At 37.9% G+C, this 15200-nt stretch overlaps 1 protein-coding gene across 1 annotated transcript; it reads right to left on the reverse strand.

Annotated features, from left to right (window-relative positions):
- Positions 1–287: 287 nt before the first annotated feature.
- Positions 288–1982, reverse strand: LOC115507780 (E3 ubiquitin-protein ligase RNF168-like). Its single transcript, XM_032592233.1, is given in 1 exon segment — positions 288–1982. A coding segment is annotated over 1 exon segment (1695 nt).
- Positions 1983–15200: the final 13218 nt, after the last annotated feature.

Genomic DNA, 15200 nt, shown 5'->3' on the forward strand with positions numbered 1-15200 from the left:
CAGAGAGAGGGAGACACAGAATCTGAAACAGGCTCCAGGCTCTGAGCTGTCAGCACAGAGCCCGACGCGGGGCTCGAACTCACGGACCGCGAGATCATGACCTGAGCCGAAGTCGGCCGCTTAACCGACTGAGCCACCCAGGCGCCCCAACACAGTCCTTTTATTAAGGACAGGGAATGTGACCACAGAGCAGAATTAATGAAACAATTTATAAAGACTCTCCGACCAAAAAGAGATGATCACAATCCAGCTTTACTAGATTACAAAAGACTCCCTTTACTCACACATTACTTTCCATACCTCTGACACATCTGAAAAATACTTGTCTGTAACTTACTAGATGGTAGGGAATGAGCCCTTTTAGATACATTACAATTATCTGTAGAAGGATTTGGTATCTTTCTCCTGTTAACATTAACTGAATGTTTCAACTGGATCTTAAGAGATGGCTGTCAGTTTTCATTTTCTGAGCCTCTCCGAGATTTTAAATGCTCTCTATCAGTCTGTTTTTTGAACTTCTGGTCTTTGGAATACTTCCTCTGCCCACTTCGCAATTTGTCTGGAAGTGAAGATACAGGACGTAGCTGATATTCATCTGGGGACCCTTTTTGCCGGTTGGGTTTCATTTGTTCTTTGTCTATTTTTTGCTGAAGCTGATATGCAAAAAACCAGTCCTGCTCTTCCTGTTTATTTCTCTCAGAAGGCAAGCATTCCAAATCTATGACATTCTCGGTAACGTTGATTTCTGTTTCCTCTGGAGCTGAGGAAGCTTTGGGGAACATTTTCTTTCTTTTTGCAGAAATGCATGGATCCGTGACTGCTTCAAACAAAGATTCCTGGTTTTTTCCTTCGGAAATATCTTCACTGATCAGTAGGCAATCGTCTTCATTTTCTGTGTCAACTTTGTTGCTTTCAATTATCTGTGTCATACCTGATACAGTGCATGCACTCTCTGTTTCTCCAAAGCAGGGAACTCTGGCTTCAGGTCCCTTGTTATTTAGGACACGTAATTCTTTATCACGATTGCTTCGTGTCATTTTAATTTTTTGTTGAAGGCACCATTCTCTACCGTTGTCATGCAACTGAGGTACAGGTGACTCTACTGAAGACTGTGCAGCCTGTTCTTGAATGTCCATGGATAGTTGTGGAAAAACTGTTGGCATATCTTCTTCACTTACTGTATCTTGCCACACAGGGCTTTTTACCACAGTATTGTCAGTTTCCTTGGTCATGGAGATATTCCTGCTTTCTTGGGCAACTTCAGACCGTGATGTTGACCCAAAATGAAATTTAGGTGAGAAGTATGTCTGAATATCTCCAGTGATGGTGTTTCTCTTCTTACTTTTCTTTGGAGACTTGGCTGTGACCGTACCAGGTTTTGTGGAATTCAAAGGAGAAGCCAAGTCCTTTCTGTCACAGTAATTAAGATTAAAGCTTAGCTTTCTTGCTAGTTCTTCATCACTTTTCAGTTGTTCCTCCAGCTCTCTTTGCCTTTTTCGTGACTGCCGTCTTTCCTCCTCTTCTTCTTCTGCCAATAATCTCTGTATGTATTCTTTACTCAATTTTTCTTCATTTTCTTCAATGGCTCGTCGCTCTGCCTCCATCTTGCGTACCTCCTCTTCATATTCTTTTCTCAATTCCCCGGGCTTACTTAATAAGCGAACTGGCTTAAAGTCATCAACCATCTCCTCTGATTTCTGCCCAGACATTCTAAGCCTGCATTCTTCTGGATAGTGTTTTTGAATTATCTGCCACAGTTCCAGGTTGACAAGAGAATTTCTTCGGGCATGGTACCGGGTCCACGAAGAGATCCGGCGGCGACAGAAAGGACAGCATAAACTTGCCTTTTCGATAGTTGACTGGAAACATTGATTACAGATTGTGTGGTTACAAGGCAGAGTTACGGGCTCGATTAAGATTTCCACACAGATGAGGCACTGGCATTCCGACAAGGAAGGGATGGCGTTTTGGGGCGCGGCCATTTTAATACGCTAAAAAGTCACATTCGGCATCAATACCAGCTGAGGAGGCTTCCTTATCTCAGCGTGGCCAGGTCCAAGACTGCCCACGCACAAAGCTTCGGGACCCCAACTCCATAAAAAACACTGTTTTCCCCCCGGGGGGCCAGAGCACGGCTCCCGTTTGACCGTTAGCGTGCGGCCAACACGCAGAGGAGCATGGGATGACGCAAGCGTCCGGCCTCTGTGCGCCTGAGCCCACGCCCCCCTTTCTTGCGTCAGCCGTGAAGCCTAATGTTTGCGACAGTGCCATAGCAACCCAACGAGGGCTAGTGACCAAAAAACATTTAGCTTCATAATATTAGTTTTTTAAATTTAGAAGAAAAAATGAACAAAAATAACAAAATGGATGCCAGGGAAATCTTTGAAAAATGACAAGGGATAAATATTTTCACATATAAATAATTCTTAAAATGATAAATATCCCCCAATTGAAAAAAAAAGGGCACATAACATTAATGGTCAATCAACAAAGGAAAAACTATAATGGCCAATTAAAAAAAATGTTTTTCCATCTCACTAATACTTGAGTCAATTAAGCTATTTTATCTTCATTCATTCATTCATTCATTCATTCAAAATACATTCATCTGGGGGGCCTGGGGGGCTCAGTCGGTTAAACATTCGACTGGTATTTTCAGCTCAGGTCATGATCTCACAGCTCGTGGGTTCAAGCCCTGCCTCAGGCTCTGTGCTGACAGCACCGACCCTGCTTGGGATTCATTCTCTCTTTCTTTCTCTCTCTCTCTCTCACTCTCTCTGACCCTCTCCAATTTACATGCTCTCTGTCTCTCTCAAAATAAGTAAATAAACTAAAAAAAACCCACAAAATACATTAATCTAGGACCCATTTTATGCCAAGTACTTTTGTGGGTCACTAAGAACAGAGAACTGTATGAGACATTACCCCTGACTTTATGAAAAAGAGACAGGGGTGCCTGGGTGGCTGAGCCGGTCAGGCATCTGACTCTTGGTTTTGGCTCAGGTCATAATTTCATGGTTTGTGGCATCGAGCCTCACGTTGGGCTCTGTGATGATAGCATGAAGCCTACTTGGGATTCTCTCTCTCCTTCTCTCTCTGCACCTCCTCATGCTCTCTCTCTCTCTCAAAACAAGGAAACTTTGAAAAAAACAGAAAAACAGAAACTAATCAAATAAGAAAACAACAGCATGACTTCAGATATTGATAAATACATAACAAATACCAAGTATGCTAAATTTATAGAGAGCCGCTGGGAATACTATTAGCATGCAAGAAAAATAGATATGATCTTTTCAAAGACTAATTTGGCAATCTGTATTAATAGTTTTGAAATTTTTATACCTTTTTAAAACCTTTTACCTGGAAATAATTTAAGAACCCCAAGAACTGAAAAACATAGTAAAGTATTCCTATGATAGTTTCTCCTACCTTTCCCCAATGATAACATCTTACATAGTCATACTAAAATATCAAAACCAGGAAATTGACATTGGTATAATACTATTAACTCAATTATAGGCCTTATTTAAATATCTTTAGTTTTTACATGTATTCATCTGTGTTTTTGGTGCGTAGTACTATGAAAGTTTTTCACCTGTATAGATTCACGTAACCACTACCACAATCAGGATACAGAAATGTTCCATCACCACAAAAACTCCCCAATCATATCCCCCTTATAGTTTCATGTCTTCCCATTCTAACCCGGACCACCAATGATCAATTCTCCATCACTATCATTTTGTTATTCTGAGAGTATTATATAAATGGAATCATACACTATATAATCTCGTGAGATTGGCTTTTTTCTTGACTCAGCATAATGCCCTAAAGATCCATCCAAGTTTTTGTGGGTATCAAAAATTGGTCTCTCTTCATGGCTGAGTTATATCCTCGTTATATGGGTGAACAAGTTTCTTCACCCATTCACCCATCAAAGGGCATCTGGGTTATTTCCAGTATGGGGCTATTACAAATAAAGCTGCCATGAATATTCGTGTGCACAATTTCACAATTGTGATTACTGGGTCCTATGACATGTAAATAGCATAACTTTATAAGAAACTGCTGCACTGTTTTCAGAGGGTTGTGGCATTCTACATTTCCATCAACAATCTATGTCAGATCCAGTTTTTTCACATCCTGCCAGCATTTGGTGTTGTCACTATCTTCTGTTTTAGTCTTTCTGATTAATGTGCACTGATATCATGCCTTTTATTTGCATTTACCTAATGCCTAATGTCCCTGAACATATTTTTATGTGCTCATTTACCCTCTGTATATCCTCTCTGGTTAAATGTCTGGTCACCTTTTTTGCATATTTTCCAATGGGAATATGATCTTATTATTGAGTTTAAAGCGATTCATATATATGGTGGATATAAGTCCTATGTCAAATACGTTACTTGTGAAATTTCTTAGTCAGTAGCTTGTCTTTTCATCCTCTTAATACATTCCCTTACAGAGTAAAAGTTTAAAACTTTTGATAAAGACCAATTTGTCTTTTTTATTTTCTCTTATGGATTGCACTTTTGGTGTCATGCCTAAAAATTCTGCTAAACCAAAATTATAAATATTTCCTCCTGCATTTTCCTATGAAAATTTAAAAGTTTTATACTTTACATTTATTTTTTTAAGTTTTATAGTTAACATTTAGATCTATGATCCATTCTGAGTTAATTCTGGTGCAAGGTGTGAGGCTTAGGTTGAGGTTTATTTTCTGATCTATGGATAGATCCAAATGTACAACATGATTTACTAAAAAGATCATCATTCCTCCAGTGAATTGCTTTTTTCATTAACAAAAATCAGTTGGATATACTTGTGTGAGTCACTTTCTGGACTCTCTACTCTGTTCCCCTAATCTATGTGTCTGTTCATTTCTCTATAAGACATTGCCTTGTGTTTATTTCTTTTGATTCAACAATTTTATTTCTATGAATTTATCTCTAAGACAAAAATATAAGAATTCTCCATAAGACACAGACATACATTGAAAAATGTGCATGTAAGAATGCCCTTAGCAGCATTTTTTACATATTGAATAACTGAACAATCTAAAGTCTATCAAAGAACAAAGGTTAAAGAAATTATGATTTCAGATTCCAGCAAAATGACTTTACTTGGCTAATACAGGAACTCTTCCTATAAAACCCAATGATGTTGGATAAACCTAATACATTTTAATATAGAGTTGACTTCAAAAAATGTGAACTCTTCAGGAGCCAGAATTGAAGAGCTTCCTGAAAGCCAGAATTCTAGAAGTACATGCTGATTTTTGTAGAGCTCTGGACACAGTACTAGCCCAATGATAGGAGGATCTTGATTTTAATGCACACATACGTAAGGCTGATAACAGATTTGTTCACTCAAGGTGGAACACTAGAACTGAGAACTGGGATTATGATTGAGACACTAGAAAGACTAATCCTAGTGAATGAGAAATAAAAATTCTCCACCTATCTACCCAGTGAAATGACAATAAATCTTTAGAGTGAAATTAAATTCCTATGATGGAGCCCCACATAGGTAGAATCTACTAACCCCAAACTTAGCCTAGGAACCTCCAAGACAGTAAATTAACATAAACAATTGTACCTGGCTATCGACACCCTACACAGCCTAGAAAGCCTAGCAGGAAAAAAATACAAACCATCTGCAAAAATAACCCAGGCCACAAGATTCCTCCTAAACAACAACAACAACAACAACAACAACAACAACAACAACCTCCGCTTAAAATGAACTAACAAGTTTAAAAATATAGGTGTGGGGTGCCTGGGTGGCTCAGTCAGTTAAGCCTCCAACTCTTGATTTCAGTTTGGGTCATGATCTCATGGTTCGGGCTGACAGTGCAGGGCCTGCTTGAGATATTCTCTCTCTCTCTCTCTCTCTCTCTCTCTCTCTCTCTCTCTCCCTCTAGCTCTCTCTCTCTGCCCCTCCCCCAATCATGCACACTCTCTTTCCCCCCTCAGAATAAATAGACTTAAAAAAATAAAAAGAAACTAAAAATAGAGATGAAATCTGCAACTATATCAAGACCAGCAGATACTATAAACAAGAGGATTAACACACAAAGAACTTAGAGAAAAACCTATAGATGGCCTGTTATGAGTTTACAACCACACTGTCCAATATAAACATGATGTAAACCATGAGTATGAGTCACCTATATAATTTTAAAGGTAATTAAATGTTCACATCAAAAAGGAAAAGAAATAGGTGAAATTAATTTCAGTAGTTTAATATTTTACTTTAATTTTTAAAAATCCTTTTTTTCTATAAATTGTTTGAAATCCCGTGTATATTTCATATTTAAAGCACATCTTAATTTGGACTAACCACATTTGAAGTGTTCAAGAGTCATATGGAAGCTGGTAGCTATCATATTGGACATTGCCTGTAGGTTATAAAGTAAGCAGATATAAAATGAGTTATAGGACTCATTCATTCAATGATGATTCACTGAGTTCCTACTGTGTACCAAACACTAAGAAAGCCACAGTGCACTCAAATAGATAAAGTTCCTATATTCATGTGGCTTAAGTTACCAATGTGTGTGGAGGAGGGGGCATAGAGAAATACAATTAACAAGAAAATATATATTATGCTAGATGGTGATATGTGTTGCAGGAGAAAAAATTAATCAGGGCAGCACAGATAAGGAGGACCCTTGTGTGTGCACATGTGAAGTGTAGGGGTTATAGGGGTATTACCTTATGCCACTTATTAATGAACATCTCATAAATAAGGTGATATTTGAGCAGGGACTTATAAACAAAGAAGCAAATACTGTCGATTATCAACAAAAAATACATAGTCACTGATTTTTTTTTTAAAAGCTCTGCATAAATTAAACAGAAGATTAGACATAGCTGAAGAAAGGATTAGGACTCAATTCAGAAAATGTAGTGTAGTAAATATTTTCAAAGGTTTTCCAGCTGAATACATGAATTCAGCAAAGTCGCAGGGTACAAAATCAATGTACAGAAACTGGTTGCATTTCTGTACACCAATAATGAAGCAACAGAAAGAGAAATCAAGAAATCAATCCCACTTACAATTGCTCCAAGAACCATAAAAATATCTAGGAATAAACCTAACCAAAGATATAAAAGATCTGTATGCTGCAAACTATAGAAAACTTACAAAGGAAATTGAAGAAGACACAAAGAAATGGAAAAACATTCCATGCTCATGGAATGGAAGAATAAATATGGTTAAAATGTCAATACTGGGGCGCCTGAATGGCTCAGTCGGTTGAGCGTCCGACTTTGGCTCAGGTCATGATCTCATGGCTCGTGAGTTTGAGCCCCTTGTCGGGCTCTGGGCTGACAGCTCAGAGCCTGGATCCCGCTTCAGATTCTGTGTCTCCCTCTGTCTGCCCCTCCACTGCTTGCACTCTGTCTCTCGCATTGTCTCAGGGATGGATAAACATTAAAAAAAAATTTTAAATGTCAATACTACCCAAAGCAATCTACACATTCAATGCAATACCAATCAAAACTGCACCAGCATTCTTCTCGAAGCTAGAACAAGCAATCCTAAAATTTGTATGAAACCACAAAAGATCCCGAAGACCCAAAGTAATATTGAAGAAGACCAAAGTGGGAGGCATCACAATCCCAGACTTCAGCCTCTACTACAAAGCTGTAATCATCAAGCGGCATGGTAATAGCACAAAAACAGACACATAGACCAATGGAAGAGAAAAAAGACTCCAGAATTGGACCCACAAAAGTGTGGCCAGCTAATCTTTGACAAAGCAGCAAAGAGTATCCAGTGGAAAAAAGACAGTCTCTTTAGCAAATGGTGCTGGGAGAACAGGACAGCAACATGCAGAAGGATGAAACTAGACCACTTTCTTACACCATTCACAAAAACAAACTCAAAATGGATAAAGGACCTGAACGTGAGACAGGAAACCATCAAAACCCTAGAGGAGAAAGCAGGCAACAACCTCTTTGACCTCAGCCATAGCAATTTCTTGCTCGATGCATCTCCAAAGGCAAGGGAATTAAAAGCAAAAATGAACTAATGGGACCCCAATATCAAGATAAAAAGCTTCTACACTGCAAAGGAAACAATCAACACAACTAAAAGGCAACCGAGGGAATGGGAAAAGATATTTGCAAATGACATATCTGATAAAGGGTTAGTATCCAAAATCCATCAAGAACTTACCAAACTCAACACCCGAAAAACAAATAATCCAGTGAAGAAATGGGCAGAAGACATGAATAGACACTTTTCCAAAGAAGACAACCAGATGGGCAACAGACACATAAAAGATGATCAACGTCACTCATCATCAGGGAAATACAAATCAAAACCATACTGAGATACCACCTCACACCAGTCAGAGTGGTTAAAATCAACAAATCAGGAAACTACAGATGCTGGCACAGATATGGAGAAATGGGAACCCTCTTACACTGTTGGTGGGAATGCAAGCTGGTACAGCTTCTCTGGAAAACAGTATGGAGGTTCCTCAAAAAATTAAAAACAGAACTACCCTACAATCCAGCACTTGTACTACTACTTATCCAACAGATACAGGTGTGCTGTTTTGAAGGGGCACATTCACCCCAATGTCTATAGCAGCACTACCAACAATAGCCAACATATGGAAAGAGCCCAAATGTCCATTCATGGATGAACGGACAAAGAAGATATGGTATATATGCATAAAATGGAGTGTTACTCGGCAATCAAAAAGAATGAAATCTTTCCATTTGCAACTACGTGGATGGAACTAGCCGGCATTATGCTAAGCGAAATTAGTCAGAGAAAGACAAATATCATAGGACTTCACTCTTATGAGGACTTTAAGAGATAAAACAGATGAACATAAGGGAAGGGAAGCAAAAAGAATATAAAGACAGGGAGGGGGACAAAACATAAGAGACTCTTAAATACAGAGAACAGAGGGTTGCTGGAGGGGTTGTGGGAGGGGGGATGGGCTCAATGGGTAAGGGGCATTAAGAAATCTACTCCTGAAATTATTGTTGCACTATATGCTAACTAACCTGGATGTAAATTAAAAAACAACAACCTTAAATCAGCACTGTCCAATTTAAATAAAATAGGAAAAAGACAAATATTACATGGTATCACTTATATCTGGAATCTAAAACCAAAAAAAAACCCAAAACAAAACAAAACAAAAAACCCCCAAAAAACAAACAAACCAGCTCATAAAAACAGAGTAGAAAAGTGGCTGCCAAGGACAAGAGAAAATAGGGAGAGGTTGGTAAAAGGGTACAAATTTTCAGCTATAAGAGGACTAAGGTCTGAGAATCAAATGTATGACAGGGTAGCTACAGTTGATAACACTGTAATTTTAAAAATAATAAAAACTAAAGTACCTGGGTAGCTAGGTTCGTTAATCAACCTCTTGATTTTGGCTCAGGTCATAATCTCACATTTCATGAAACTGAACCTGGCGTCGGGCTCTCTGCTGACAGCACAGAGCCTGCTTGGGATTCTTTCTCTTCTCCCTCTCTCTCTCTGCCCCTCCCCTGCTTGAGCATGCACGCTCGCACTCTCTCACTCTCCCTCTCTCAGAATAAATAAATAAACATTTAAAAGAGTAATAAAAATAAATATTAGCCACATATACAATTTTATCTTTTGTAGCAGCCACATTACAAAAGTAAAAATAAATAGGTGAAATTACTTTTAATACTATACTTTATTAGTGATTGAATATTTTTAATACAATATAGCCAAAATATTATTTCGATATGCAGCACTGGCCACAATTCACATGCTAAATAGCCACAATTACTTAGGAGCTATCATATCAAACAGCACAGCCTGGATCCCTACATACATTACTACAGACAGCCTTTTACATGCTGTGCTGTTTGACCCTGAGACAACCCAAAAAATGAGTGAATTACCATGTCTATCCTGAAGAGAGACATCCAGGGAGAGATCCCAAGGGAGACGGAGACGGACACACACACACATACACATACACACACACACACACACACACACACACACACACAGGACAAAAGAGAAAGAGTATGCATACGTGTGTGCATGCACACGCACGAGGAAAAACAAGGGAGTTGGGAGACAGACAGCAGAGGCTTTTTCATTGAGTACAGATTAGAAACTGAAACTCCCTTGCAGCAGTAGGGTCCTCCAAATCAAGTTGTGCCTCCCTGAGCACCATTCCATGGTAAAGGACACCAGTGGCTGCAGTGACCAGGGCATAATACTCATGAACCTTCCATGAGTAATACAATGAACTCATCCATTTAAACCTTCAGTCAAAGGTTCTACATCTCCAGAGACAGCAGGCTTGAAATCAGTGACTTCAGAGAATAAATGGAGGAGCTGAATTCCACAGAGGCATGAAGGTGGTAGCAAAGGTATTCCCTATCAGGCCTTAAAGATGGAGTATGATTAACTGTTTTTGCCTGAGGCCTCTCTAAAAAGACAAGACAGATCTTATATCCTGGGTTTCTCAGCTAGGAAATGCATACTATATATACACTAATATATTTGCCAACATTTACCTCTTTGACAGAATTCAAAAGTGTAATATAGGTCCTTTTGGTAATCCTAAGAAGCTGCGACTCAAAGCAAGGACCTCATCTGAAGAGGCCAAGTATCACTGTAATAAGAGCCCCATGGACTGAGAACCTCAAGTTTGTATCCTGGGTTTGGTTCTATTGTTAGATAGTGACAGGACCCTATCAACCAATTATCCTTACATACAAAACCCTCCTTGGTTTCCTTATATGTAAAATTATCACCTTGGATTGTAGACTTACTCTCATCACACAACCTATGATTTTACACTGATAGAGAAAAAATGATGAAACAAAATGCTGTAGTTTTATTTTACAAGAATGGAATGGAATGAGAATGTTTTGACTCATAGGACTTTCTACATCCATCCAGGCCTGTCTTCTGCAAGGCAACAAAAATTTCACAAGAACCGAACTCTCGAGAAATTAAATGCACTCCAACTCCCCTACTTTAATCTATCAGTATCCCTTATGAGTGTGAGAGTTTATGTAAGTCTTTGTATGTCGGCATTTGAGAGAAGGGAAGTTCTTAAATCACGTATACAGCTTTATAATAATTTAGTTTGAAACATCAGTGGTCAAGTCACTCCATAATGAATCTTGAAAAAATGAAAATATCTGTAGGTACAGCATTAGGTTTCCCTCTCAGTTTCCCAACATCATCCATAGTAGCCATGTTCCTTCATTTCAAGTGACACCTGTTCTGAAACCATTTGCCACCAGGTCATGTCTTGCAGCTAAGTTATCCTCAGCTTCTTCCTTACATCTGACAAAGTTTGCCCCCCAAAAGTCACTAACACATAGTGATGGATACCTGATCATAGAGTGGCTTTGTTTGCCTCCTTCCTATGGGACAAAGGCTGGGATACACATTTCACTTACATTATTTTGTTCTTGCAGCTGCTCAGTAGCAAATACAAGGACATATAGAATTTGGTGACTTGTTTCAATTCACAGACTTCACAGAAACCTCTGCCCAGAACCAGCCATCCGTAGGACCAGGCACACCACTGCCAAAGATTTTACAAAGGAAATTCAAACAACCCTATAATTTAACTTTTTTTTAATTTAATAATGTTTGTGTACTGTTTCACAACGTTATTAGTTTAGAGACTTATTACACAGTTTTTTGGGTAAGCATCACTGATTTTACAAAGACAGGCAAAGGCCACCTAATATTGTCCACTACAATTAGTGTCCCGATTGACAGTTAAATCCTCCCATTTGCTCAGGTTGACACTTTCATATGTCAAGCTAAAATCCTGTTATTGTCTGGAACGTTGAAATTAGAAAAGAATACTTGAAGGTTACCTACTTTATTCCCAATAGTCACAAACTCATTAAGTTTGGTTCAAATGAAGCTCCTGGTAATGGGTAATAATATATGGGTAATAATACCATATAATTCTACACTGTCGTAAAGCAGTGAGATATCTATGGATTTTGGAGTTAAGCAAGAGAGTTTGAATCCTGGATTCAACCCTACTCTGCATGATGCCTCATATAGAGTAAATGCTCAATAAATATTACTTTTCTTCCCTCAATGCTTTTCCCTAAAGTCCATGGGAGAATGAGTTTGGACTTGATTTCATGGGCAATGAGGAGCTACTGAAATGCTGTTTTAAATTGAGGAAATTAATATGATGTTTTAGATAGGTGATAGAGTAGAGGCAAGGACATTGGATATGAGGCTGTTTCACCAGGCTAGACAGATACATCCTAACTGACTGATTGAAAGAAGCAGTACCATGGGAGGGACAGGAAGAAGTACTGCAAATTCTCTCCCTCTCTACCTATCTGTTCATTTATATATCATCATTTCCTAGTTCAAAGAGAACATTCACATCACCAACAAGAAGTCCATGAAATAGGTATTAGTATTCAATTTTCACAGATTAAAAATAAAAAGTATGCTCAAAGAGGTCATGCATTTTCCCAAGGACCGTATAACTTCTAAGTGTTGGACTCAGAGCTTGCAGACAAAGGAATCATCTGTGCTCATTCCTATAACACATGCCATCTCATGAAAACATCAAAAAGTATAATTGCTTACTGGATATGGATTGGGGGCCGATGGAGGGATCAAATAATATTGAAAGTTCAGCAGTGATAACATGAAGAGCAACAGTAAAGACAGAGAAGGAATTTATATAGTGTGAGGAATGTGACAAGGAGACTTACGGCATTTAGCTTGGGATATACTGATTTTAGAATGGGAATGAACATCTAAATCGAGCTCCTACTAAGTATGTGGGAATATGGGGTCAGTAGAATATCTGGCGTGGCTTTGTAGAGATGTAGAGTGAGACAGGAATGAATACAAACTCTGATAGAGACATTTTCAACTAGAAGGCCACCAAAAGTACCCATGGACACCTTGCCATTCTTAGGCTAAGAGAGGATGTAAACTAGTCAACCAGAAGAATAGAGATGAAGGAGAGGTGTAAGAAAAAAATGTGCAGCTCAGACAATACGAGGAGAAAATTTTCATCTTTTGAGCATCCACCAAGTGCCAGACACTTCACCTATGTGTTAATGCTCAATTCTAATAAAACTCATTTGATTCATGTGGTATGTTATTTCTGTTTTCTTGCATGCAGAAATGAAGGTCAAAGCGGAAATGGAACTTGTTCAAGAACACACAAAAAGAAATGACAAAATTAGGCTTCTAAATTAGTTCTATGAGACTCCAAATCCCTGTTATTTCTGTGTTAAGGAAGAAGGACTAGTCACTAGTAATTAAGCGTTGCTCTATTATCAGAAACAATGTCTATTGTAGATAATGATGCTATAAACATCGGGGTGCACCTGAAGTTAATATTATACTGTAGATTAACTGGAATTTAAATAAACACTTAAAAAAACAAACAGTGTCAGAATTTGGCAATTAGAAGGTTTTCAGAGAATATTTGGGATAGGGCTAAGATTTCAAGTAGATAGGGTTGAACAAGAGATAAGAAAGTTGAAAATGTGTTGGAGGCTACTTTCTGGAGAAGTTAGGTACTGAATGCAAGGGAAAAGAAGAGATAGTAAATGCATAGGAAAACTGACTTGAAGATTCCACATCTCACTTTTGCTTTCTACGGTGGGTATTCGAGTCCTTTTGTAATTTCATGACAATAAAAGGTTAGAGTTGGAAAGTCCTTGCCGATCATTTGACCCCTGTAAGTGGTAAACAGTTCTAGAGAAGTTAAACGGTAGGCCCAGGCAGCCCACTCTCCTGAAGAACTGAGTCAACAAACTCCAGTCTCTTGACACCTGGTTTAATGCTCTTTTGGAAGGTACTGACTTTAGCATTATACTTGATCCATTCCAACTCACACTTGGTTAACAGGCACTTTGCATGAAAGTCCTCTAACCTGTATCTACATCTATCTGTAGTCCACCTAGAAACTGGAAGAGCTCCTAAAAGTAGTAGCAGGGAAAAGTGATTTAAACTACATACCTTTGGGAATGCATAAAATATCCTTCATCCTTCAGTTAACTTGCAGAATTACCCAACTCTTGCCTGAACCTCAATATTAATAGAATCCACTGTTTTTAGCACAGAGCTAAATAATTTTTGTATTATGTGCCAATTGTTTTACTCATGTTCTTTTTTCTTCTCCTTTAGAATCTGAACTTCTTTCCAAGTAGAGACCATTTCATAGGGGTGTGTGTGTGTGTGTGTGTGTGTGTGTGTGTGTTTACAGGAGACAGCACAATGTAGAGTACATGGTGGACAAAGAATACATAGTTTTTGAAAGACTACTCTGTACTAATACACAGATTTAAGAACTCTTTGGAACAAATTTTCCAAAGGCATGTTTTTAAGCAGTCATGATTCAATTGCCCCATGGAAAATGCTGTGTGAAATCCAATTACTTTCACATTTGGGCACCTGCTACTTATTTGATGAGTCAAATGGCCAATTGTGGACGCATTGAGACAAGGTTAAAGAGGAATTCAGGTAGAATTTTTTGTATATTATCTATTTCTTTAGTTTATCATTTTCTACTACTAAAAATAAAACATATACAGTACAGATAATATGAGCAATGCAAGATTAAAACAAAGAAGAAAATAAAAATCACTACAAACCCACTATTCATTGATAACTGTAGCTGGTATTTTATTTCCTTTTATTTTTCTTTACAGCCATAAGCATGTATGTATGTATGTATATATATATATATATATATATATATATATATATATATATAGTTAAATAACAAGGGTGAAATGGATGTGAATCTTGCTTATATTTTAATATTACATAGTATTTTTCCATGTCATTAAATATCCTTCACTAGCATCATTTTAAAACATGAATAATCTCTTATAGTATAAATGATGTCATTTAAACCATTCTGCTATTGTTGGTTATTTAGATCGCTAAAATTTTCACTGTTCCAAATACTTTTGTGAATAAAATCTTTGTGAAGAATTCTCTTGCTGAAATTTCTGGCCATTTCCTTAAACCCAATTCTGCGAAGTTGAATTACTAGGTCACTGAAGCTTAATTCTATTTGCTATTTGTAGAACTATAAAAAAATGGATTTTCCTTTCCAAACACTTTATATACACAGATAAGGAGTCAAACACAACTATATGAATGGTTTCTCCAACTGATGTAGCAAACCTGATCAATTTTTGGCACCTAAAACATAGGAT

The sequence above is a fragment of the Lynx canadensis genome, chromosome X, assembly GCF_007474595.2.
Source record: "Lynx canadensis isolate LIC74 chromosome X, mLynCan4.pri.v2, whole genome shotgun sequence".
Taxonomy (NCBI): Eukaryota; Metazoa; Chordata; class Mammalia; order Carnivora; family Felidae; genus Lynx; species Lynx canadensis.